We start from the raw sequence: 24,663 nt of genomic DNA, 5'->3' as shown, positions 1-24,663 counted from the left end.
CTAAAAATTTGAAATGTGCTAAACCAACTTTGTTCTTGAGAGGAAGTCTAGTGAGATACTTAGATTCTCTCCATCTGCACTTGGGCTGTTCTCTTGAGTTTTCCAAAACTGATGACTTTTAGAGACGGTTCGTGTGAAGACTTACTCACCAGCAGTGACTTGGGCTGTAGAAACTGTTTTTCACAAAGCCACAGCAGTGTCACTAGATGGCAGTAAACCTTTGATCACCGGCGTGGAGTGAAAAGTGTATCGTTAACTCGCTGTGCATTAGAACTCCTTATAGGTTGTGTTGAAAACAGCATACTTACTACTTTGAATCTTCTTATACTGTCTTCTTTCTGGACTTAGACGCTTGGGCTCTGCTCTAAAGCCCGCTGAAATTGTTGAGAATCTAGTACTTTTCATCAGTGGATTTGTATCTGGTTGTTTATAGAGAATCATATAGTTTGGAAAAGACCTTTAAGATAATTACGTCCAACTGTTGACCCAGGACTGCCAAATCCACCACTAAACCATGTCCCTAGGTGCCACATGTGTGCATTTTTTAAAACACTTCTGGGGATGGGGATTCTGTCACATTCCCTGGGCAGCCTGTTCCACTGCTTGACCACCCTTGCAGTGAAGAAATTTTTCCTAATACCCGATCTAAACCTCCTCTGGTGCAACTTGAGGCCATTTCCTCTTGTCCTATTATTTTTTATCTGAGAGGAAAGACCGACCCCTACCTACCTACACCCTCCTTTCAGGTAGTTGCAGAGAGCGATAAGGTCTCCCCAGAGCCTCCTCCTCTCCAGGCCGAACAGCCCCAGTTCCCTCAGCCGCTCCTCACCAGACTTGTGCTCCAGACCCTTCACCAGCTCCGTTGCCCGTCTCTGGACATGCTCCAGCACCTCTGTTCCTCCTGATTTGATAGTAAATAGCAAAGGCAGAACAATACATGATATCCTCAGAAGCTGGATATGTGGGCTGTTTAGATGCTAGCTCATGTGTCTGTTTATCCCGTATGATGAGGGCATTACTGTTCTTATTTTCCCACATATGGATAGTTCAGTCACCTCCTGGATAATTCATGCTATTGGAGAAGAGGCCATGTTCTGTTATCTTAACATAATGATCCCGAAAGTCATGAAAAATGTTTGTCGTTAGTATTTCAGTCATAGAACAGAAACTGAAAAATGCTTTCTTCAGAGAGGTACCCACTCACCCTAAAAAGGCATTTAACTTTGTGCAATAAAACCCAGCATCCTATGCACTTGTCTTCAACGTATTCTTATTTCTTTAAATTATTACAGCTTTTCTGAAATACTACTGTTACTTTGGGTTAGCTTTAGTTTTCTACATTAAGATGTTGGATATGGATCAATGGTTATTACTTGTGGCTCTGAATCTGGTTTTAGCAAGAAAATTCTAGGCATTAAGTAGAGATAGAAACACTTTTGATGTCATTGGGTTTTTTTGTTTGATTGGTTATTTTGTACTTGTAAAGTATTGCTAATAAGTTCATATATGGAGGCATACCTCAATACTTGATGTTCTTCTGGACCTGAAACTTGAGTGTTTGGGGGACTGATGGAATCTATACACCAGAATAGGCAAATCAGTGTTTTGCATCTCAGACCCATGCCATTCTTGACTGATGAGTGATTTTGGAACATCACTTGCAGCAATGAAGACCAGAATGAGGTTCAGGCTTTAGCCCATGGCAAGGCTTTCACTTCACCAGAGACAGGCTTATGTCTTCAGGGGAAAATGATAAAGGGAACAAACAAGGACATAGAATCATAGAATAGTTTGGGTTGGAAGGGACCTTTAAACGTCACCTAGCCCAGCTCCCCTGCAATGAGCAGGGACCTCTCCAGCTAGATGAGGTTGCTCAGAGCCCCGTCCAACCTGATCTTGAATGCTTCCAGGGATGGGGCATCTACCACCTCTTTAGGCAACCTATTCTCGTGTTTCACCACCCTCATCGCAAAACACGTCTTCCTTATATCTAGTCTATATCTACCCTTTTTTAGTTTAAAACCATTACCCCTTGTCTTATCACAACGGGTCCTGCTAAAATGCTTGTTCTCATCTTTCTTATGAACTCCCTTTACATACCAAAAGGCTGCAATGAGGTCTTCTCCTGAACCTTCTCTTCTCCAGGCTCAATAAGCCCAGCTCTCTCAGCCTGTTTTCACAGCAGGGGTGCTCCAGCCCTCTGATCACCTTCGTGGCCCCCCTCTGAGCTTACTCCAACAGGTCCACGTTCTCCTTATGCTGGGGGCTCCAGAGCTGGAGGCAGTACTGCAGGTGGGGTCTCACAAGAGCAGAGCAGAGGGGGAGGATGACCTCCCTCAACCTCCTGGTCATGCTTTTTTGACACAGCCCAGGATAGTGTTGGCTTTCTGGGCTGTGAGCGCACATTGCCAGCTCGTGTCCAGTTTTTTGTCTGCCAGCAGCCCCAAGTCCTTCTCTGCAGGGCTGCTCTCAATCCCTTCATCCCCCAGCCTGTATTGATATGGGGGGTTGCCCTGACCCAGGTGCAGGACTTTGTACTCATGAGGTTCCCACGGGCCCACTTCCTGAGCTTGTCCCAGTCCCTCTGGATGGCATCCTGTCCCTCAGGCGTGTCAACCACACCACTCAGCTTGGCTTTGTCTGCAAACTTGCTGAGGGTGCACTTGATCCCACTGTGTCACTGATGAAGGTATTAAACAGTACTGATCCCAATACAGACCCCTGAGGGATACCACTTGTCACCAGTCTCCATCTGGACATTGAGCTGTTGACTGCTACCCTCTGGGTGGAGCCATCCAACCCATTCCTCGTTCGCTGAACAGTCCCTCCATTAAATCCATAGCTCCAATTATGTTGTGTGAGAGTGTGTCAAAGGCCTTACAGAAGTCCAGATAGACAACATCTGTTGCTCTTCCCTTGTCTAATAATGTCACTCTATCATAGAAGGCCGGTAGACTGATCAGGCAGGAGTTGTCCTTGGTGAAGCCGTGCTGGCTGTTTTGAATCGCCTCCCTGTCCTCCGTGTGCTTTAGCATAGTTTCTAGGAGGATCTGTGCCATGATCTTCCCAGGCGCAGAGGTGAGACTGACAGGTCAGTATTTTCTTGTGGCTGTCATATTTTACTTACATCTTACTTATCACACTTGTGAACAGGTGACTTGAAACATAAAAGCTGTCTTCATTTACTAGTCTTGCGTCTTATTTTTCTACAAAAGCCAAAGCGTTTTCTTTTTGTTGGGAGTTGCTGGATTTAACTGAATATTTTCACGTAGGATTGCAGTTCCACCATTTTACTGCTTTTAAAACTGCTTGTTTGTGTTTATTACTTAATTTACATTCTTTTGGTTATTTACTTATGGGCTGTAATCATTCAAATAATTAAATTATTAGATAAATTAGATTATTAGAATTCACAATGGTTAACAAAGTACAACAGTTTTTTCCCAGCAGGTTGTTTGATAACTGGGGCAAGAACTAAAATAATATTTTTTTTCTTTTGTAGAATTGCTGTTCAATTTCTGGAAAACTGTCATGCCAACATTAATGTTTATTATGCATTTTATGCATTGTATTTTTCCAGAGCTGCAATGAATAACATTCAACAATTGATTATGATTTTAAACTCAGCAACTGATAAACCATCGGATACTCTCATCATGTACTTCAATGTAAGTGACTAGAAGGAAGATTTGTGAAAGATTCTTGGAATTATCACACAAGTAGAATATACATCTGTAGATCTGTTGCACATGTTTTGGGAAACTCCTTTACTAACAACTGTTTTTTGAAGAGGTACATTTTAACTGGGATGGTTTAAATGCGATTATTTTAGAAAGCACTTCTAACTGATGCATACTAGAACCTTAAAAGTTCTTAAATAATTTTTGTTACTGCACTAAATATTAAGATTTATTTGTGTATGTATCAGGTGGAAAAAGAAGGGAATATAAAACAGAGACAACAAAGAGAAGGAGCATGTACTCACAGGATTTCATGTCTACATGCAGCAACTTAAGCATATTTCTAAATTTAAAGACATTAACATCAATGTTACTGTAAGCTGTTCGCATATTAGCTGGGTTAGTTGCAGCTGGTTGCATGTGAGACATGAAGTTGTAGTTACTGGAAATTGTTGAATGTGTATAATGATTCTCTTTCTTTAAATACTCCTATGTATGAAGAGAGATGCTACAAAGTGAAGCAGGACTCATATGATGAAATCATTAAAATGTTTTTGAAGTAAAATGTTCTTTCTTTGCCTTTCCTTCCTCTGTCCTCCTTTCTGTACTCCATAGAATTGCACAGTGAATCCTAAGGATAGTGTCCTCAAAAGAGTGGAAAGTCTTGACCGCATTTTCAAAAAGAAATTTGCTGAAGCAGTTGGACAGGGATGTGCTGAAATTGGCTCACAGGTAACTAGCACTTTGGTTGAGTGTTACTCATTTGGCCTCTGTTGATACTAGCTAATGTGAGATCTGACTTACGGACTGTCCTTCTTCAGCACAGATCAATAATGGTAGAAAGTAACAATATTGTATTCAACCATGGGAATGGAGTGGCATTTTTTTCTAAAGCACTGTAAAGATAATATTCAACAAATTATTCTTCATATATAAGGAACAATAGGAACTGGGTGGAAATATGTGGGAAATACATTAATGAAGAATGGGAAAATGGGCACAATACATTTAGTGAAACGTATTTGCATTTGTTAAGGTAACATCCTAGAACTGCAGAAGGTGACTCACTTCCTTATGAAATCAGTGGGCCAGCTGTGCTTCCAGCAAGGACTTTGGAAAACAAATCCAACCACATTTGTACTTGACAGTATCCTGTCTGTCAGCCTTGCTTTTTATCTTGTTAGCTGTGAATCAACATAAACACTTGATTAAGTCTTCATGTGGTTGAGAGTCACAAACCTTAGTAGCCTTTGAAGCCTCTCCAGTGCTTTTGGCAAATGGAACTGGGGACAATGACTTCTTTGTTGTGGTTCTTCCAAAAAATGGAAATGTTCTGAGTTGTTAAAACGTGAGAGTCTGCGTATTGTAGTCTGTTAAAATTTCTTGTAATGTTCTTCAATTTCTTCTTTTTTTAACAGAGGTACAAGCTTGGAGTACGTCTGTATTACAGAGTAATGGAGTCTATGCTAAAGTCGGTAAGTTTAGTACTGGTAGCTTAGTACTGTCACTGTATTTACAAATACAAAGAATATTCACAAGTTTGGTTTATTTCAGGAGGAAGAGCGCCTTTCAGTGCAGAATTTCAGGTATGTGCCCCTAATTGTTAATGAAGTCTTCTATTTTAGTGTTAGGACAAGTATTAATAACTTTCTTTCTCCTTAGCAAACTTCTGAATGATAACATCTTCCACACATCTCTTCTGGCGTGTGCTGTTGAGGTTGTCATGGCGACATATGGTAGTAAGTTGAATCTAAAGTCCTAAATAGCATTGTTTTTTATTGATAATTATTGCCATTTTTTCTAACACATGAAGTAAACAGCAAAAAATAAAAAAGTGCTTGCTGAAAGTTCTGAACTAGCAGTGATTCAATAAATACAAAAAAGAAAAAACGTCAGAAGTGAAAGAATGTAGCACTCCTGACAATTTTAGTCTGTTTTCCTTGCAGGAAATGCTTCACAAAGTGATGGTACCAGTGCTGAAACAGACTTGTCTTTCCCGTGGATACTCGATGTATTTGATTTAAAAGCTTTTGACTTCTACAAGGTGATTGAAAGCTTTATTAGAGCGGAGCCAAGCCTAACAAGGGAAATGATAAAGCATCTAGAACACTGTGAACATCGAATTATGGAGTCGCTTGCGTGGCAATCTGTAAGTAATGTTTTAAACTAGTATTTGTCCTTATACAGTGAGCACATCTAGAAAAAGGAAGTCACGCCTAACTCTGTCAAATAAGTTGTGGTCTTGCTGAGATTTATTTCTAGCAAAATAAGTTACAAGAGCAAAACAAGCTTAGTTTTGGCATGTCTTCAGGTTTTGGAAAAAAGGAGTACATAAGAGGAAGAAGGTGACATAGCTCTGCTGATTTATGTGATTGTAAGCCAACATCATCTTACTAGTCTGGCCTGAATCATAAGGGTAATACCCTTAAACGGTATTTCGGTGTCAAAGACAAGGCAATAAATTCTGTGCTTTTATTTGTAAGTTAATTTTTATCCAGTTGCTATTCCCACTTGGCAATAGGGCCTTAGTTCTATGCATCTGATATGTTTGTTAATAGTGCTTTAAAATATTGATTCGCATTGTCCTTTGTGCTTCAGTCACTTCGGTATTTTTGGATACCATTAAAATAAAATGCTGGCAGTTGGCATGTTTTTTAGGCTGGATCTTAATAAATCAAACATTGTTTCTTTGAACTGTGTGTTACATATAAGCCGAAAGTAGGCTATTTACGGCACAAAACAGGAGGCTATCAAGACAGGTAAGTTTGACCAGAGAGACATAAAGAAACTGTTTAAGAGCCTATCCCATATCAGTTCTGGGAAGTTTAAAAAACATGGTGTGCTGTAGCTGATGGGTAGTTTAATTGTGAAGCAAGTTTTTCTTTTCAGGATAATCTGTGTTTGGTTTGTGTATGACTTCAGAGTGAAAAATTTAGTTTTCTAGTATGGGTGATACTCTACCAGGCTGTGGGGTTATACTTCTGGATTCAAGGAGGATTGTTGTGCCTGAGCAGTGAGTGCCCCATCCATGTTCAGCATGCTGACTCAGGGTTGTATGACAGCAATTGCCATGCTTCAAGCTGAGTTTAGTGGACCAGCTTGTACCAGCCAGCTCTTGCCACTGGATTTTCCTTGTGGACAAAGTCAGTCGGCACATGTGGCGCTCTGAATATGCCGTGTTACAAGTGACTTTTCCACTGGGGGACCCAAGGCGTGTGTATCCAGCTCTATGCTCATTACCACAACACTGTAATGTGCCCCAGGGTTTCTGGTGCAGTGCTATAGCAGCTGTACCAGAGTGTAAATTTTTCCCTTTATAATGCTTTTGCATGTTTGTGTGTTGTCTTGGGAAATGCACATGGTCTTTCCATTGCTGTATTAATTTCTTCATGATTTTGCCATTCTTTGAATAGTACCACTAAAAGCACGCAAGAGCTTACAGAAACAGGGAAAGTAAGGCAGTATTTCAAGAGGCAGGCAATATTTTAAGAAGCTTGCAGGCCTATAAAAAGTGCTTATTTGAGAGTTGTAACACTCAGAGGACAAAAGACAGAGGTACAGATTCCAAAGTTTGACTCTACAAGCAAAAAGTGGCGCCTGGTACCTTCTGCAAACCAGTTTGAAGTCAGCTTACTGATCAGCAATAAGCGATATCTACCAGTTTCCACCCAGTAATTCAAGCACTGCATGCAGATAACCTGATTTGGGTTTGGGCTTTCAGACTGGAAAATCCAAAGCTTTGCATTTTCAAAAAATACGGGCGTAGTTGCAGGCTTTTGTGAAATAAATTGTAACATCATCAACAAGCACAGGATTATTTTCTGTTTTCTGAGTGCTCTGTTTGAATGCATTTTACTGTGTTGAATCTATCTTCTTGAGTTTCCAGAGGTATGTTTGGTACTGTTTTGGGGTGGCTGATATAGCTGATGTGAGTGTTAATAGAATAGTTCAGGTGGAAGGGACCTAGAACAACCATCTCGTGCCACTGAGGTATGTGGAGTGGAGCGCAGTGGAGGGGATAAAAAGAAACGTGCAGTACAGCTATCCAAGGGCCTTTCTGCTTCATTGACCTGTGCTTCATGTCTCACCTTGATGTCCCCAGGTGCAGGACAGCGTTCAGTCTCCTGCTGCCAGGGGTTTGTCAGCGGTGGGCAACAGCTGAGGGACAGCTACAGGCAGCTGGAGCCTGTGTGCGGGCACCCTGTGATTCTGCACTGGCCTCCGTTGCCTCCAGCTGGCCGTAAGGGAAAAGCTGTGAGGTGTAAGCAGCAGATTGCATAGCGGTGGCTCAGGAGACGACAAGTAGTGGGACATTATCTATGTTCAGATGTCTTGCAGGGACTGTGGGCCACTGCAGTGAAAGACCCAAGGCCCGTACGTTATAAGGCTGCATGTAGAAATATAAAGCCCTGAGTCCTCTAGTACAGAAAATCCCCCCGTGCCTCCCATCTAAATATTGGCTGGTTTAGTCTGAAAAGTGTAAGTTATTAGCAACAGGAGAAAAATGCTTCCAGGGCTGACTTGCAAGGCTGTTGAGGTCAGATGTCCCAGACAGGTTTAGATAGCGAAGGAAGGAGTGGTGTTTACCGTATTCTTTTGCAGTTCATTACCTGCATATTGTCTCCACGTAATGGTGTCCAAGATTTACGTAGTGTCTGCTTAATTTCTAATTCCCTGAAGAAGGGGCACGCAATTAGAGAAGTGTTCATACCAGGAGTAGCTCATACTAGTATATCTCTCTTACCTGCAAACACTCAATAAAGGAGGAGAGGAAAGCCAGATGACTTCTGCTTAGTCATGAAGAGTATCTCACCATAAGTGATTGCTTTGGGTTAATCTTAAACTACTTGATAATCCAAAACAGATGGAATCTCAAGAAGGTTCAAGTTTCCTAATACAGTTAGAGAATGTATTTTTTTTGAAAAGTGTTAAAATGTAGGGAATTGAAAAATATGGCATGAGTAAAGCTTATGCAAAAAAGAAATTCTAGCTTGGTAAATAAGAATAAAAACCTTTGAAAAAATGTTTGTTTATAAATATTTGCATAATGCAACTTGGTTTCCTCCAGTTATTTGCCATGTTTTTTTGTTTTGTTCTTACCTTCCCCCACAGGTAGTACATTTCATTACAGGGCTTGTCTGCTCTTTGGAAAGTCAGGCCTGTATTTATCCAGTCTTTCCTCGTTCTCCTGACTGCTCTAGGAATCAGGATTTCAGTATGATATTTAAAGGAACTGAGCAATTGAATACAGAATAGCTTGAATTTATTTTAGTTTTACTTGTCACAGAGCTTTTGTGAGGAAAACTGCCTTGCATAAGTTCTCTGAAGAAAAGAATCTTAAATGCATCTGACCTTTATTTGACTTTGGAGGCTGTATTGAATGAATGTGAAGGATTCTGTTTCTTAGTACCTGAAGATAATATATCACTCCTTTGCTAGTCGTTGTGAATACATTTATTGCTTTTGCATAGCTAGCTGATTTAGTCATCTGTGCTTGAAGAGGAAGATGAAACTTTTCTAGGTCATCCTTTCTTTTAACAAAAAAAGCATAAGCACGCAAAATAAAGGGTGGAAAAAAGTTGAAGGTTCCTCTCAATAATTCTTAGTTTTGAAAAGGGGCAAGTGTTCATACTGAGTAAATCATGTGGAAAGTACTTCCTTTTCCTTAAATCTTTATTGTTGAACCCTGAAGGGAGAAGCGCCGTTTATCCACTCAAATATTATTTACCAGTGAGGTTATGGTGCTTCCAGATGCAGATTATGTGGAGATCAGTTCAGAATATGTTAATAATACTACATAGTTTTTATTAACAGAATAGAAATATACTGTATAATATTCTTTTTCTACTGTAGAACATTTGTGCTTCATCTCACTGCAGTATTTTGGGCACTATTTTAATTTCACAACTTTATTTAAAGGGAACTGAAATTATTTTAGACTCAAAGATGTCTATAGCCTTTGCTTAATTTTTAGCATAGTTGTATAAATAAGATATAAACTTTGGCATGGTTAAAATCTGTTTCCAGGAAGTGGTGGAGTCACCATCTTGGGAAGTATTTAAAAGATGCGTAGATGTGGTGCTTAGGGAAACGATTTAGTAGTGGACTTGGCAGTGTTAGGTTAACAACTGGACTCAATTTTAAAAGGTCCTTTCCACAGAATCTAAATGATTCTGTGATTCTACAAAAGAGATAGTTACCAGCCAGCCTGGGATTCATGCTCAGTCTTTTCCATAGTTCTGTCAAACTGGTCTCTCTTGTGGCAAGCCAAAAAAGTAATTGTTTTGAATATCAAATTTGAAAATCAAATGAATTTGAGTTGTTTTGAAGGTTGTGTGAACAAATTCCGGGATCTGAACTTCCCTTAGAGAAAGCCCTGTCAACTGCCATGTCATGTATTTGACTAAAGTGTTGCTGCTTACTGGAGTATGTTGAGAAGAAACAAGGAAGAGCAAGGTTTTCAGCTTAAGCAAATCAGATACAAAGTCTATCAACTTTCGTGGTCTATTTTAAGAGTGATATAGCTGTAATATCTGAAATGCATTTGTTTCTGGGAACAGCATGACTTAGGTTTGGTGGATTTTTTGCTGGCTCATTTAAGAAAGCAAACACCTATGGAGTATCCGCCTTTGCTATTTGTGTCTGCAAAGCAACCCCAGTTCTGTTTCCCCTCCTCTCATGAGCTTGCATTCTGCTCATAAGCTGTGAATGGGGAGGAACAAGCAAAGTATTAGATTTCTTTCATAATGCTGCATAGAGAATATGCTTCCTGCAAATGCCTTTTCACATGTACAGTAGGTGAAAGAGTGGGGAGCGTACACGTTCTAAATCCTCCCATTAGGCATACTTAAAATAGTTTGGGCCGTGCTACAAAATACCACTTCTGCAAGCCAGCCTTTGGTGGGATGTCAGAGAAGAGGTGTGTGAAGCCCTTCTGCTTTGTCAAGCTTCAGCTGCCCAATACTGAAGTAATGAAAGGGTCTTGTTCTGCTTCACGGGAGTTGCAGACCAAATGCAACCTTGTCCAAAGATGAGGCAGTACATGCCAGCCCTGTATGGCAGGTTAGAGAAAGCACAGCCACACTTTCCTGGTTAGCTCTGCAGAGGGTAAAAAGCTCCATTGTTAACTTGTTAACTCATCCAAATGAGTGCCAGGAGTCCAAGGGATATTAATTCCTCTTTGGACTGCAGTTTTCAAAGGTTGTGTGGTAGCTTTTGCTGTTAACAGGGATGAGAGGCAGCTGCACCAATTTCCACAACCCCCACAACAGCCCAGAACAGAATGGGGAGTTGCACTGTGGTGGGCTATAAAGGAGTAATTCACAGTCTGATTTGCTCAGTTAGCTACAACTGTGGTTTTTTGGTGTTTGTTTATGTGTGAGGGACAAACAGATATTGAACCAAAGTAATGATTGCACTACAGCTGTTGACGCTGTAGCCTTATTTGATTGTATTGCTCTTTAACACTTGCTATCCTAATCAGTATTTGTATTTTTCAAAGGAGAAAGAAACACCAGTATTGATTTCTGTTGCGATTTAGAGTTGTAGTGTGGTTTGGAGTGTTAATGACTGATGCAAGATAAAGATGGCTCTACAAGGCTACCTCTCTTAATGGTTAAAATTTGATTAGTAGACAAGCGTGCTTTGCTTTATTCATAACTTCTTCCCTGTAGCATTGCCTAAACTGTGCTTCATAATGCTTCTCCTTTATCAGCTCCCTCTTCTCTGTGGGTTTTTTTTTGTCAATTAAACATCTGCAGTGAAATCTACAGTACTGTTTCATCACGTGTCGAATTAACATGACTCAGGGTTTGCAACAAGTATTTGTCGACTAACTATGCAGTTAATATTTATACTCAGATACCTCATCCCACACCAAAGACTTCTGTTGGTTTTAAATTATGCAGGTCATTGTGGCAGAAATGCCTTTCTGAGGAAAATCATGTATTCCCAAAGAATACATTTTATTGCATAAATATGACAAACTCACTGAGCTGGATTAACAGCAGACCTATTTTGATTGTGCAGCAGGGAGAAAAATATTAAACAGGTATGTTTAAGTTGGACTTGGCAGTGTTAGGTTTATGGTTGGACTTGATGATCTTAAATTTAGATTTCTAATCTAAATGATTCTATGATTTGCTTAAAAAGTGTTAGACAAATCCAGGTCAGTCTAAAGCTGTAAGAAGTTACAGGTAAGCAAGTACTCCTTAGTGCTTTGGTGTGGTACAAGCTTAACTATGCAGTCTCCTGGTCTTTGATTGTACAAGGACACAATGGAGCTCACCATACTCAAGTGCTTAGTGCCCATTTTCTCACATGCAGTGTACGATTTTAAATGAGGTTTCTGTGCTCCTTGTAAGGAGGAATTAAGCATCTAGGAATGGGAGTTGATGTATTTTCCTGTGGTATGTATCCTTCTCAGTAGTGTTTTCTGTTGTTTATGTCTGAAGTCCTACACCTCTCCTGGAGGGTAGGTGTCTATATGCAATTTGAAGTCTTGTCTTTGATTTCGATGTCTTAAGTCATTTCCTTTAAATCTGGACGAAGTAGGAATGGTGATGCCATCAACATTTTATACAGTGGGGTACTGGATAAATACTTTACTGTTGTATTAAAAGAATGACGCTAAAACCTTGTTGAAGGACCGGGTATCGGGACTGCATCTGTTCTACTGGCCTCTAAGGGACAATAGTTCAGGCTTGAGTATTGCCCCACCATCATCAGTGGTGTTCTGTTGGTAACGTGTTCCCTGGCATGTTTTGGCATGTGTCAGCAGTCCTCTGGACAAGGCCTAGGCAAAATTTGGGGCATGATGCAGCTCAGGGACTATTTTCAACTGCTGGCATGGATTAGAAGTTGAGAACGTTCAGCTGTGTGGGTGCAAGCTGTGCTTTGCTGCTTGGCCTCAAGGCCTTGGGACCGGCCGTGGCTTGTTGTGTTACCAGCTACAGATGTAGTTGTGGGTTCAGCCACGAGTGACTTCAGCGCTGGCAAATGAGTCACACGTTCCTTTACTGTCTTTGCTGTAGGCTCCAGGAGCTGTATGTGTTTCTGCACAGCAGCCGGCTTCTCTTTGAATGGCTAGTGTATGTCAGACATACTCTTTTCATACCTACTACATTTGGCTTTCCTTAGATATGGGAATACCTAATTTGTGAATGGGGGACAGCCTTAGGCACAAAAAAACGCTCAGCTTATCCAGAATGGTATTTGCAAACACGGTCACTGGCAGAATAAGAACTACATAGGGGACTTCACCGGTGTAAAGACAGGCAGCTCAGGAATTGCAGGCATCGGATTGCTCTTGCAGACATCACTTATGTCCTGTGATCTTCTGGATTTTAGGCACCTAGTATCTGGTCTCAGCATGGAGGTTGCTGTGGACCAAGATTTTTAATGTGGAATTTTATAGGGTTTTTCATACAGGGGAAAAAGTGTGCTAAGGGTCACCGAACTATGCCATTTCACATGCTTGCCATGCTCCTTTCAAAGAAGGAGTGTTAGGATGGTGCAGCTTTAACCTTAAAGGAGGAACCGAGAATTGATTTGAGGTTTTCTGTCTGTACATACTAAATATATTTCTGCTTGCATTGTGAGTGTGTTCCAGAAGCGTGTGTGATGAGAGGGAGGTCACTGCTACCACTGCTGCTTGGCGTGATAGTGCTAAAGGATCACACTGGTTCTGCTGTGTGTGCTCTTTTTTTTTTTTTTTTTTTTTTTTTTTTTAAGGTCATGAATTAGCTCTGACACTTCAGTTGCCACAGCTGTGGCTGGTAAGCCTTCTGTGATTTTCGCCTTTATCATACAAGGCACATTCTTAGAAGTCTGTAAGATGGTTGCCTTTTGGATATTTGTGAATACACCATATAATACCATATAAATACAAACATATTTATGTATGTTTATATGCTTTTTTAGTTTGAGCATATATAGACACACACACTTTTTCAATAAATGCATAAATAAAATACATGAGTGTTTCTCCCATGCCCTTGTACTCCTGAAGAGTTTCCTTTTATGAAAATCATGCTGTGCTTTTTGAAGCTTGAAACTTTTATCTGAATGATAATCTTCGCTGTCTGCACCATCACTTTGAAAATCTTCCCTGCCACTCCTATTTATCGTGAGGATGACTCAAGCTGTTTTTCAGGCTTGGGTGTTACAATCCAAGCAAATCCTCTAGGCTGCTGGAAGAGAAACCAGAACACGTAAAGCTGAGGTCCTGTGTTTCCTGCTTTTGTCTGTGTTGGCAATGTATTCACTTCTTGGTAGGCACGCACTAAGTGTACAAAACACTCGCTAGGGTTGTAAGGTATTGGCTGTGTTAGCACAGTATTAATGGATTTATCTGTTGCAGGTAGACCCAAGTCAGCCCAACCCTTAAGATGCTATTTTGGTTCAAGTACAAACACGACTGAAGGGATTACCTAAGGCACAGCAACTATGTGGAGTTTTCATTCTGTGAAATTTGGATGCCGATTTTGATTAAGGATTTAAGTTTTCCTCTACTTCATCTACTGCTTTAAAGTAGAGTTTCTCTTAGTAGGGGAATGTGAGTCCTGCATTGTTGGACTTCTATAAAATAGGTATTTAGGCTCCCTCTATACTTGAAACAGCTGTACTTCCAATAAGCAATTAATTCTATTTAATTTGTTATTATGTATTTTACAATGTGATGATTCGCTTTTTCAAGATACCTCTCTCCACTGACTGTAGAGAGCATCTGTCTCAATGACAAAACTAAACTAGATGTATAATGTTTGTGAGTTAAGGTTAGTAGAAGTGAATCGTATGATTAATATTAGTTTTCATAACGATGTTTCCCCCTTCCTTTCAGCATTAAGGGGACATTAGCAAGAGGAAGTTAATTACACCTTGCTTTGCTTTAGGTGGTTACTGGTGCTATGTGTTTCACTTACAGTCACTGTTGTGGTTTCTGTTTATGTAGAGGTCTCGTACTGTTACCAGCATGGCTACAGAAGCTGAGGATGTGTCATGATCTCTCTGGCCATGGATGTACAGCTGTAAATGGGGATCTGGATTTTAGAGCTTGTGCTCAGTGGAGCTTCCAGCTTTGTTGGTGTAGTGTGAAGATATCGTGCCTGTGTCTACATTGGTCCCAAGTACAAAGTTAGCCACAGAAATAAGACTTGTTTAACGTGATATACTTTTTTTTTAGTCCTTTTTTTCTTAAGTTTGCCCTAATTATTAGTAACATTTTAACAAAACCCAGTGAAATAGTGTTTTGTGAATGCCTGGTTTTCAGGTTTTTGTTATATTGTCCAATGTTTTGTTGGTCATACCACAGTGGGATGGGATTATGCTCTCTTAAGTTTGCAGTTTTTTAAATCATTGTAGTGAAGCAAAACTGGTGAAATTACTAGAATGGAGTTTTGTTTTGTTTTGTTTGGAGTTAGTTTTGATCTTGCTTATTTTGTCTGAGCCACAGTCCCAAATAACTGTCGTAAGCTTTTATTGCTCTTTCTATCCTTATTGCTGTGTTATTTGACCCATTCTGTAGTTAAGTTTTCTGTGGAAGAAGGAATTGGCTTCTGTTAGGAAGCAAAGTAGGTGCCAAACAAATAGTCTAATGTGGAGGTTTTTTTGCAGCTATATGCTCAGTTTTCAAGCTCTTAAGGGTTTAACAGTATCTTGTCAAACTCAAAACTGCCAAATTATATGTCCTTGGCAGTGGGTTTTTGTCTCTCTGCTCCATTTTCTCTGAGTTACTGCATGCATAAATGCATGGGGTTTGGTTTGTTTTGGTTTCTTACTATTTTTTTTTGTAGCCTAAATAAGTGCTTTTGTGCCTGCTTTTATACTGTATAAATGTACAGTATTTCAGTTATATGTTCGTATCACTGAATAAATGTCTTACTCCGGTAATAAAAAGTCCTTGTCAGGGATGAGAATCTTCCTGTTTACAACTGTTGAGTAGCCATAGTGTTCACAGTCCTCCAGAAAGTGAATCCCTCTAGGTTTTGTTGAAGCTCTTCCTTTGGGTTGGGTTTGCTTGTCAGAATGGGTTAGATGCAGACAGGTAGGTGCCTGTGGTACGGCTGAGTGCTGTGCCACTAACGCCTGGATCTGTGTGCATCGTGTTCACCTGAACCCCTGAGCAGAGACTTTGGGGCCACCCAGTTAGTCTGAACTTGGCTTAGTTAAGTACCTGAACTGTCATCGCCCTGTCCTTCCCATTTGGGAGTTAGCCTGCCCAGAACAGAGCCTGTGCTTGGCATGCTCTGTCTGTGCCTGTTGCACCTTCCAGCAGCTTAGAGGAACTCACAGATCTTGTCTGCTAGTTGGGAGTGGTTTTGTTTTGGTTTGGTTTTTTTTGCACTTACCCACCCACAGGAGCATGTGAAACACAATGTGAGTGTGCAGTATATATGGGAAGGTTTCTTTCACACCTGAGAAGTGTTAAAAAACTTCAGTAAGGGAGTAGACAAAGAGGTTTGTTTTTTTTTATTTTTTTGAAAGGTGTTTTTGTTGGGGCTGAAAAGGCAGATATTTCAGTACTTGCTATACCATCCGTATTCTCAGTTTCATGTATTGCTATATACTTAACAAATTTCTCCATTAAGAAATACCTGCAACGCTGTGGGTACTTTTTGCATTACTTCATAAAAGCATCAGTTTTATTCTAGATACTTTCAACTTTAGTCAAGTGTAGTTCTTGTTGCTGTGATGAATAGTAAATTTTTTGCAATGCAGTATTGCTTCTTAGTGGCCAGGAGCATCTTCAGTTTTTATTACATTAATATCTGCTTTTAGAAAGTACTTACCAGGATGAACTTCCAAAAATTAGTAGATCTAATGTTGCATAATTTTACAGAAGGGTGAAGACTTGCAACTAATGTGTACAATTGACTTCCTTTCATAAAGCAGCAATTTTTGCAGAATTCATTTGAAAAGCAGAAGAGTTTTCATGCGAGATAAGCTTGATAATATTCCCAAGATAACAGCATTAATCTTGCATACCTCCTATTACTAGCATTGTTATTTAAGATTAAGGCAGCAATTCAGTGTTTGAAAAAAGGGGGGTTAGGGCAAATCTTAAAGCTATGTGTGCGGAAAAGTGTTCTTTTATCTCTTCAGGAAAAGACAGGAACTTCTTGTTAGAGGCTGGCCTTTGCTTGTGCTTAAACTGTAGAAAACTTACCCCTTCTTAGTGCAGGACAGCTTTTAGTTTTGTTATAACTGGAGTGAACAAGACTGCTTGTTAAATTAGGAATAATAATTTAAAATCTAAATGCTTAGTTCTGGAATTTTTAGTTTTCCAACAGTGTGGTAAGACCAGATTATATGTGCAGTGTTCTTTTCATTTGTTTTAATTTTGTGGTAAGTTCAGTTTTCTTACAGGAAAAACTGGGCTTACTTTTTAAGTAGTTGTGTAACAGGAACTGGATGGGGGGGAGGTGAAAAATGTGAAAGGCTTCAGTGTCAAAGCAGGATTAGAACAGACTTCTCCATCCAGCTTCTTGCAGAAGTATTAGACTGTGCAAGTATATCTTTCTGAATTTGTATTCATTTTAAATGAGCTCTACTGAATATGTTTGAAAATGTGCTAATTCAGTGTTTGTCAATTGCATTTATACAATGTTTTTCAGCACTCTGATAATCGGATAACAAATGCAGCCCAGACATTTGCAACTTCTAGATGTAGAATTTTTCTTGTTTGCATTTTGTCTTAGCTCTTGAAATGTATCCTCTTTCATTTGTCAGTGATGCTCAAATACCAGTAACCCTGAGGTATAAATGGTAATGGTCTAGCAACAAAGGGAACTTGTCAGGATTTACGAGTCTACCCAGGTACAAGAACCTTACAGTATTACATTTACTGCTGGAAAAATATGAAAAATCACTCTTCATTGATAAAACTCTTAGAAAATAAAAGAATAAGTAATTCTAGAGGATACTATGCTCAAGTAGAATTTTCAAAGTTACCGATCTCAAAGTGAACCTTGCTGGGTTTGTTGCAATTTTAGCTGAATTCTTTATGTAATTCTGAAAATGTCATCTTTGGCAAAGATGCTGGTTGAAATTACAAATTAAAATCACTTTCTCATTGGCAAGGGGTGGTGGAAGACACTATAATCATGAGTGATATGGAAAGGCTGAGTGTCAATCAAGTGTTACTTGCCTCTTCCAAAAGAAATGAAGATGGAGCAATGAAACTAGTGGATTTGAAACAGGAGGTTTTGTTTTATTTTTTTCGTTTTGCTTCCCACACACACACATGCAATGTGAACTTTTTACTGCAGAATACTGTGGATGTTAAAAAGTTTACGTGCATTCAAAGGGAGACGGGACAAGCTCACAGAAGAAAAATTTTAGTGTTGCCGAAATCACACACACATCTGACAAAGAAAGTCCTGAGATACAGCTGAAGTGGGACAGCACTTGGACAGGAGAAAGCCCTGTATGCTCTCCTGCTGTTATCTTCTTCCCCAGGCATCCAGCCTTGGCCACTGTTGGAGGCAGGATTGTAGATTAGCTGAATGTTTGGAATCTGATCCAGTAAAACCATTCATATCTTTTACCTGATCTCGGGAGCTCTCTTTCAGTCTTTGCATTCCTATGACTGAGGTTACTTTCTTAAGAAATTGAAGTTTGGAGGCCGATTTCAGTTAAGGGTTTCACCTGCCTGAAGTGCAATTCAAACCTGTGTGGTTTTTTTTAAGCACTTTTAGATGAAAAATATAGAAGATATATTTGACCTAGTATTGGTATTTCTTTAAATGTCAAGTCATGTATACTGAATGAAACAAACTTTGACTTGCGTTCTGTTCCTGAGAAAGCCAGAAATTAAAATTTCAAGTCGAACATAAAAACTATAAAACGGGAAATCTTTTGCTTTTAAAGTAATGGTATGTTGAGGTAAATCAGAGATGGTGATAGAAAGTTGGTTTCTTTTTCCTTGTCTTTTGAAAGTGCTGGTTAATTATGTAGTTATCAATGGCTGCCTATCCTGCTTTAGATGAGAAAAATGCTTAGAATCAACTACATTTCCACTGCTTTTATTTTTATGGTAAGTGTACAGTATCTGCACTCTGTAGATGAAGAAACCAGACTACAAAGAACAAATTCGTAACTAAAACTGAACTCCTAACCCCCTCTGCATAGGCATATGAGTAAAAATAATGTACTTTTAGGGAAGTACTGGATGCAACAATTCACATGCTCAGGAGCTCTGATAATATAAGCCTTTTTTATTTGAGATGCCTGGACACGACTTAGGAGCATATCCCCTCATCTAAATTTAAATGTTGGCATAAGCTCGTACCAGAGAGACAGAAGAGTTGATACTAACGGCAGGAGCAGAGCGAAAGGAGTGCAACTGTTCAGGAATGTTCCAGTGAAAGCATTGCTTCATCCACAGCTCTCCAGGATAATCCTGCTGCAGAACCAGAAAAGGTGGAGAAAACCTTGTCCAGTCCTGAATAGCTGGTAGCTTGGCTTTATAGTGGCTTGTTGTGGGAGGTACAGGTTCGCTCCCCCTCTTCTGAATCAGTCTGATCAGGAATTTCTCAAGTAATGGTCAGATTCTCTAAATTACAGATGTTGCTTTTTTGGCTGTGTTCTTTTTTGCTGGGGCTTTTTTTTGTTTTGTTTTTTGTTTTTCCTTTTGTGGAAAGAGTGAAGTATGTTTAATAATTAAAAATACGAAGCTTCCTCAAACAGTTTCAAGGTATCAAGCTGTTAACTGGTTGGAAAGCTATTGCACTGAGTAGCTTCTGCTTTTTGCAGTAGTGTAGTGCAACAGTCCTAGAGAGCGAGCGCCAAGCAGAAAGAGCTACTCTCCATGCTTCCCCAGGCTCTTTGAGCTAATACACCAAGGAAAGCCTAGTTTAAAAGGGGGTACCCATACATGTGACTATCTGCTTGTTCTACTTTTAAGCCAGTGATTATTTTTCATTTTTCTGGAGTTTTGTAATCTCAGAAGGAGTAGCTTCTGTTTACCAGGGTGAAGCTCCGGGGTGCTTGCTGCCGTAATACAGAGGTGTTGCTGAACAAGTTGTCACTCAGACAAGTAACAGCTTTGATAAGCTTGGGAAGAGTAGTAGCCTAGAAAGAGCCCAGCAGTGACATGAAGAACTTTTAGTCTCAAAGTCTTTAGAGGGAGTCTTCTATTAAACAGGCTTTTTAGAGATAGATGCATTGAGATGTCAGAGATGAGTGCCTGGCTTTTGAACTTTGGAATTGTCAGTAACGTAGGATTTGTCAGTGGCATACGGAAAATGTAAAGAGTTTCTATTCATGCTGAGAGTTTCATGTGTTTTTCTGAAGTCTGATATGAATCAGAAGAGTTTAGGATGCCCAGCTTAGATAACTGTCTATTTTCAGATACAATGCAGACACTGACTATCCTTGTAGCTTAAGCTCATGCTATTTGAATTTCCTTTCATAGGTTGTGTGCATAAAAATTTAGCATGCTGTTAAATTTAAAATCCAGTTGGCATTAGTTTCTAGCAGTCTTTGAGTAACTCAGGTTTCCTGTAGTAGTAAGCAGTGTACAGTTGATTTATAACAATTAAGCAAAAGCTTTGCAAACTTTGAAACTCACAGGTAACATGCCATGTATTCTGACAGCACAATATGCATTTCCTCCAACATTGATTCATGCTTCTGTATGCTGCTCTGAAGTAAAAATGCCTCAGTGCTCTATCTGTGTTGCAGATGACTACTTTAAATCCAAAGTGCAAATTAATTTTTAACTCCATTTTCATTCTTGACTCACTCCATTGTTTTTGAGGAGGAAAAAACCAACACTGCTTACTTTTACCCTTTAAATATTTATTTTATTTTGCTGTAATGTTAATTTTGAGGAAAATGTACACAGTGTTCTAATAGCTGGGAAACATACATAGCAGGACGTTTTAAAGCACTTTTCTCTATATATTCTGGTTTGTAACAGTAATGTACGTAGATTGTTCCTTTTACATGGCTTTGACTTTTCCAAGTGTCTTGATTGATTTTGCCACCACATAGCCCCAGGTAGTTTATTTTTAATACCTTATAAAGTTTGCAAGAAAATAGCATTTGAAATTTTCAATGCTCATGTTAAAAATGTTTCTAGGACACAAAGACTTGAGAGGAAGTTTCATTCTAAAAATTACCATGTCTTTAATTTGTTTATGGGACATAAAAGAGTTTCCTAGAATTAATTGGGTTGATACAGATGCTCATTGATAGTTAGCGAAGGTCACGTTTTTCTAAGAAACTACCACTTTGAGATTGAATTCCCTTATTTGGAGGATGTTATTTTGCTCAGAAGTTGTGCTAAGTCGAAGAGCTTCTCACAAAAGAGTTTAATAAAGTGTTACTGTACCTAAAGCACTAACTTCAGTCATCAAAGGTTATTTGGTTATAATTACACAGACATCTGAGACAGAGGTGAGAAGAAAAACCAGTTTGTCTGAGTTGTTTGCAGATGCCCTCAACTACCAGAAGATTTAATTGCTTTATGGGGGCCAGGCTTGTGCAGAGAAAATGTATTTTATCAGATAAACCTGGGAGAAATGAAGTTGTGTAGCCCAGTCATCAAAGCCTCATATGAACGTAATAGTTCCTAAGAAGGAAGCTGCAAGGAGAAAAGACAGGAGGGAAGGGTAAGACAGAGGAAACTCCGGAGCAGGCACAGTAGCTGAGGCGGTATGAACGAAGTGGTGCTGTTTTCCTCAGCAGCTGGAACCTGCAGTGTAAACCAGGTAGTTTCACCCCCATCCTCAGTAACTTGGAAACAGACATCATTATTACAAATTAGCAGTTGTTTTAACTTTAGAAAAAAAACCCACCTACTTTTTCATCTATGTTTGATTTGATAGACAGTCTTTAGACTTTGGTTAATCTATTCCAACCCCGAAAGTTCATTTTTAACATACAACCTGTCAGAAAAGACATTTGACATAAATTCTTAAAACACTTTTTCTGTGTACTGTTATGCCTAACACTTTTACACTCATAAACTTTTCTGATGTGAAGGAAGCGTAACATTTACATATCAGAACATATTTCCACGGCTGAAGAAATGTGCAGGCTTCTAATTCCAGTTTAGTCCCAGTAGTCTTTTAATACAGTTTATATTGTAGAGTCACTGTCAAATATTTTCATCTTTATGGTCTGAAGGCTGTGTTGAATGAAGTTTTCAGAAACTGGCCTTTCAGAGAATCTGATGTCCCGTGGCCTAGTGGTCCGGTTCTTTTTTATGGAATTTTGAATTGTATCTGATGTAAAATAGTAGACTATAGGGTCAAAACAGCAGTTTGAAACGGCAATGCACAGAGTGACGGGGTACATAGTCCTGACTGCAGTTACCACTGAACAGTTAATCCAGGTCTGTGTTCTCATAAGGGAGTAAAGTATTAAGGTAATGTTATAAGGCACAAAGCAGAAGCAGAATATCACCAAATGGACAAAAATCATTTTGAGTACCTTTTTCTTGCTTAATTTATTCCGACTTAATGTAAGAGGTTTATTCAAAGTCCGTAAGACCATGGTGGAGCAGGTCACGTTCAAGATGAGTGGAATAAAAAACCCAACTATTTCAATGAAGATAACAATTCGAGATAGGTAGGTTTTCCATGTGTCCTCTGAAAAGTTTTCAAAACATGTTCTTTGTTCAGTATTATTGCGGCGGTTTGTAGACTGGAAAAAGCTTGCTGGTGTGCTGCCTGCTAACACTGTTATCCATACTGCAGCGCAGACAATTTTTGCATTCCTTTTGGTTCGGAGAGTCTTAGATCGAAAAGGGTGTACTATAGCCAAAAAGCGATCTACACTTATGCAAGTCAGAAATAAAATGCTCCCGTACATATTTGTATAAAAGAGGGTGACAGAAATCTTGCAAAGAATGTCTCCAAAAGGCCAGTTTCTCGCTACAAAGTAATAAATCCTGAAGGGTAATGTAAACACAAAAAGCAGATCTGATATTGCTAAATTCAGCATGTAAGTTGTAGTTTCATTTCGCACTTTTAAAGTACAAATAAAAATGTAGATAGCAACACAGTTTGCTATGAGGCCAAGAACAAACACCATACTAAAGATACATCCATATAAAGTATATTTAAAGGAGTCCTCAGTGGAGCAATTAGAGCTTACCATTATAATGGTATATTTAAAAAGTCCTGTGATTTGGAGGTTTCTCTAATATTTTTATCGCAACTTTTTTTAAATTCCAGAAGAACTTGCAGATGTATTTGAACCCTGTGCTTTAGTAAGTTTGTTGCAGGGTAAAGCTTCAGAGGAGAAACATAATCTCTGTGGCAGGGGAGTACATCTCCAGCAGTGATCACCAGGAGGTCGCTCCTCTCTTCCCAGTGGTGTTTGTAATCACATAGCCAGGCTTCAAAAGTCAAAACCCATATAATTTGTGGCAGATGAGGTCATCCCAAAGCTTGCTTAGCTCCCTTTGCTCCCTCAGTTCGATGAAGCTGTTGTAGAACTTTCTGCCTTGTTCACGGCTGCGGATCATGGTGTTGGAGTTTTGTCGGTGGGGTACGGATGCTTCGGATGCTTTAGAAAACGCTCTCCCCGATGCCACGCAGGGTCGGCACTTGGGTTTCTCCCTCAGCCTTCTTTCTGTGAAACGAGCTTTTTGGCTGCTCCGAGCGCTGGCTGGCTGGCTGGCCGGCCCCACGGGGTGGGAAGCAAGCTGCTTGTGAGGGCAGAAATTAAATTCCAGAGCGTGTTTGTTCCTGCAGAGCACGGCCCCGGCGTCCCGCGCCCCTGCAGCCTCTCGCCAGCCCGGCTCCTTCTGGGGAGGAGAGGAGAGAGCTCAGGCAATTTGTAGCGTGACATCACGGGAGGAAGAGGATGGGCTGGCTGAAGGATGGTTTCAGTTCAGTTTGTTTGCCTTGCCCGGTCTGATAGCGTGTCTGCTGGGGCTGTACCTTGCAGGCTGCAGGCAGTCACCAGCAGAGCGCTGCTGCTGCAGCCTCCTGTTAACTCTTTCCGAACTCCCTGGAAGGGCCTTGTCGGCAGTGCTGGAGTCCAAAAACTTCATCACAAAAATCTTTTTTCTTCAGTTGTGAGGAGACTTTCCAGTGTCTGAAATTCCCCTTTGGCTTTGGAGATAGTAGTGTCATTTTACATATTATGTGGGACTGAACTAACGTTAAGTTTTTTGACAGATACCTTTGCTCACAATGCAGAACATTTTATTCACCAGCAATCAGCTGAGTGGTTCTATCTCAATTCCCTCAGTTACACCTCAGGAGGGACAAAATAACATTGATAGGTAATTAAATAAATTTGCAAAATAATTGCTGAAAGAGAGAAGCATAAATATTATGAACCTGTGGGTTGCTTTTGGATGTTCCCAGGACTGAGATGCGTTGCAGTGGGAGGAGAAAATTTTAACTCGTTCCATATTAGAAAGCATATTCCAGGGTGTACTTCTAATCAGAAAGATGGTTCTTTTTTTTAAAAAAAAATCTTCAAATTGTTTTTGTTAAATTTTGTGGTAAAAAAAGTATTTTCTTCAATAGGTAAGCACAGAATTATTATACCAAAATAAATACTGTGCTATGCAGTTGTTTCTCGTGATTTAAAGGGGGCCAATTACTGCACATATACAAACTACTCCCATTGGTCACTGATTAATGAAACAAAATGATGTTGCAACTAATTAAATTAAATAAATATAAAAAAAGAAGCTCTTATTGCCTTTAGGGGCAGATACAAGATAAATCTTTGTTTAGACAGATTCATTTATTTAACAACAGCTTGGGTAGACTCACTTCTGGCATCAAAACCAGTCTATTTCTAAGTCTTAGAATAACAAATCTCTTCGTATCTGACTGGGTGGCATGGTTCTTTTGAACTAGATTTTAATCAGTTGTACCTAAGCAAGGCTCTGGGCAAAACCTTTCTAGTCTGCTGTAAAGAAGAGTAAATAATAGCTCTTCACACGTTTTTGGTGTAGTTTCTTAGTGTAAGGTATGTCAGACAAAAATCAGAAACATGCAGAAGTGGGTCT

General features: G+C 39.7%; 2 protein-coding genes across 5 annotated transcripts in view; one reads left to right on the top strand and one right to left on the bottom strand.

Moving 5' to 3' along the window:
• The window catches only part of RB1 (RB transcriptional corepressor 1), an 82,254-nt gene that overhangs the window by 25,190 nt on the left and 32,401 nt on the right, over positions 1-24,663 (top strand). For 2 of the 4 annotated variants that reach the window (XM_055701854.1, XM_055701855.1), the window contains exons 12-17: positions 3,581-3,668; positions 4,296-4,412; positions 5,099-5,155; positions 5,235-5,266; positions 5,343-5,419; positions 5,627-5,829. In XM_055701854.1, coding sequence (XP_055557829.1) covers positions 3,581-3,668; positions 4,296-4,412; positions 5,099-5,155; positions 5,235-5,266; positions 5,343-5,419; positions 5,627-5,829 — 574 coding nt within the window. Of the gene's footprint in view, positions 1-3,580; positions 3,669-4,295; positions 4,413-5,098; positions 5,156-5,234; positions 5,267-5,342; positions 5,420-5,626; positions 5,830-14,631; positions 19,124-24,663 lie in introns of those variants that run through there. The other 2 variants (XR_008730869.1, XM_055701856.1) reach the window with 2 other exon arrangements.
• On the bottom strand, positions 20,464-23,465 carry LPAR6 (lysophosphatidic acid receptor 6). The gene has a single exon (XM_027815860.2). It carries the CDS (start codon positions 22,785-22,787, stop codon positions 21,765-21,767), a length of 1,023 nt encoding a protein of 340 aa, XP_027671661.1. The 5' UTR covers positions 22,788-23,465; the 3' UTR covers positions 20,464-21,764.

This window comes from Falco cherrug, chromosome 2 (assembly GCF_023634085.1).
Source record: "Falco cherrug isolate bFalChe1 chromosome 2, bFalChe1.pri, whole genome shotgun sequence".
Taxonomy (NCBI): domain Eukaryota; kingdom Metazoa; phylum Chordata; class Aves; order Falconiformes; family Falconidae; genus Falco; species Falco cherrug.
Note: the sequence above shows the minus strand (reverse complement) of the source record. Positions and strands in the feature narration are given on the sequence as shown.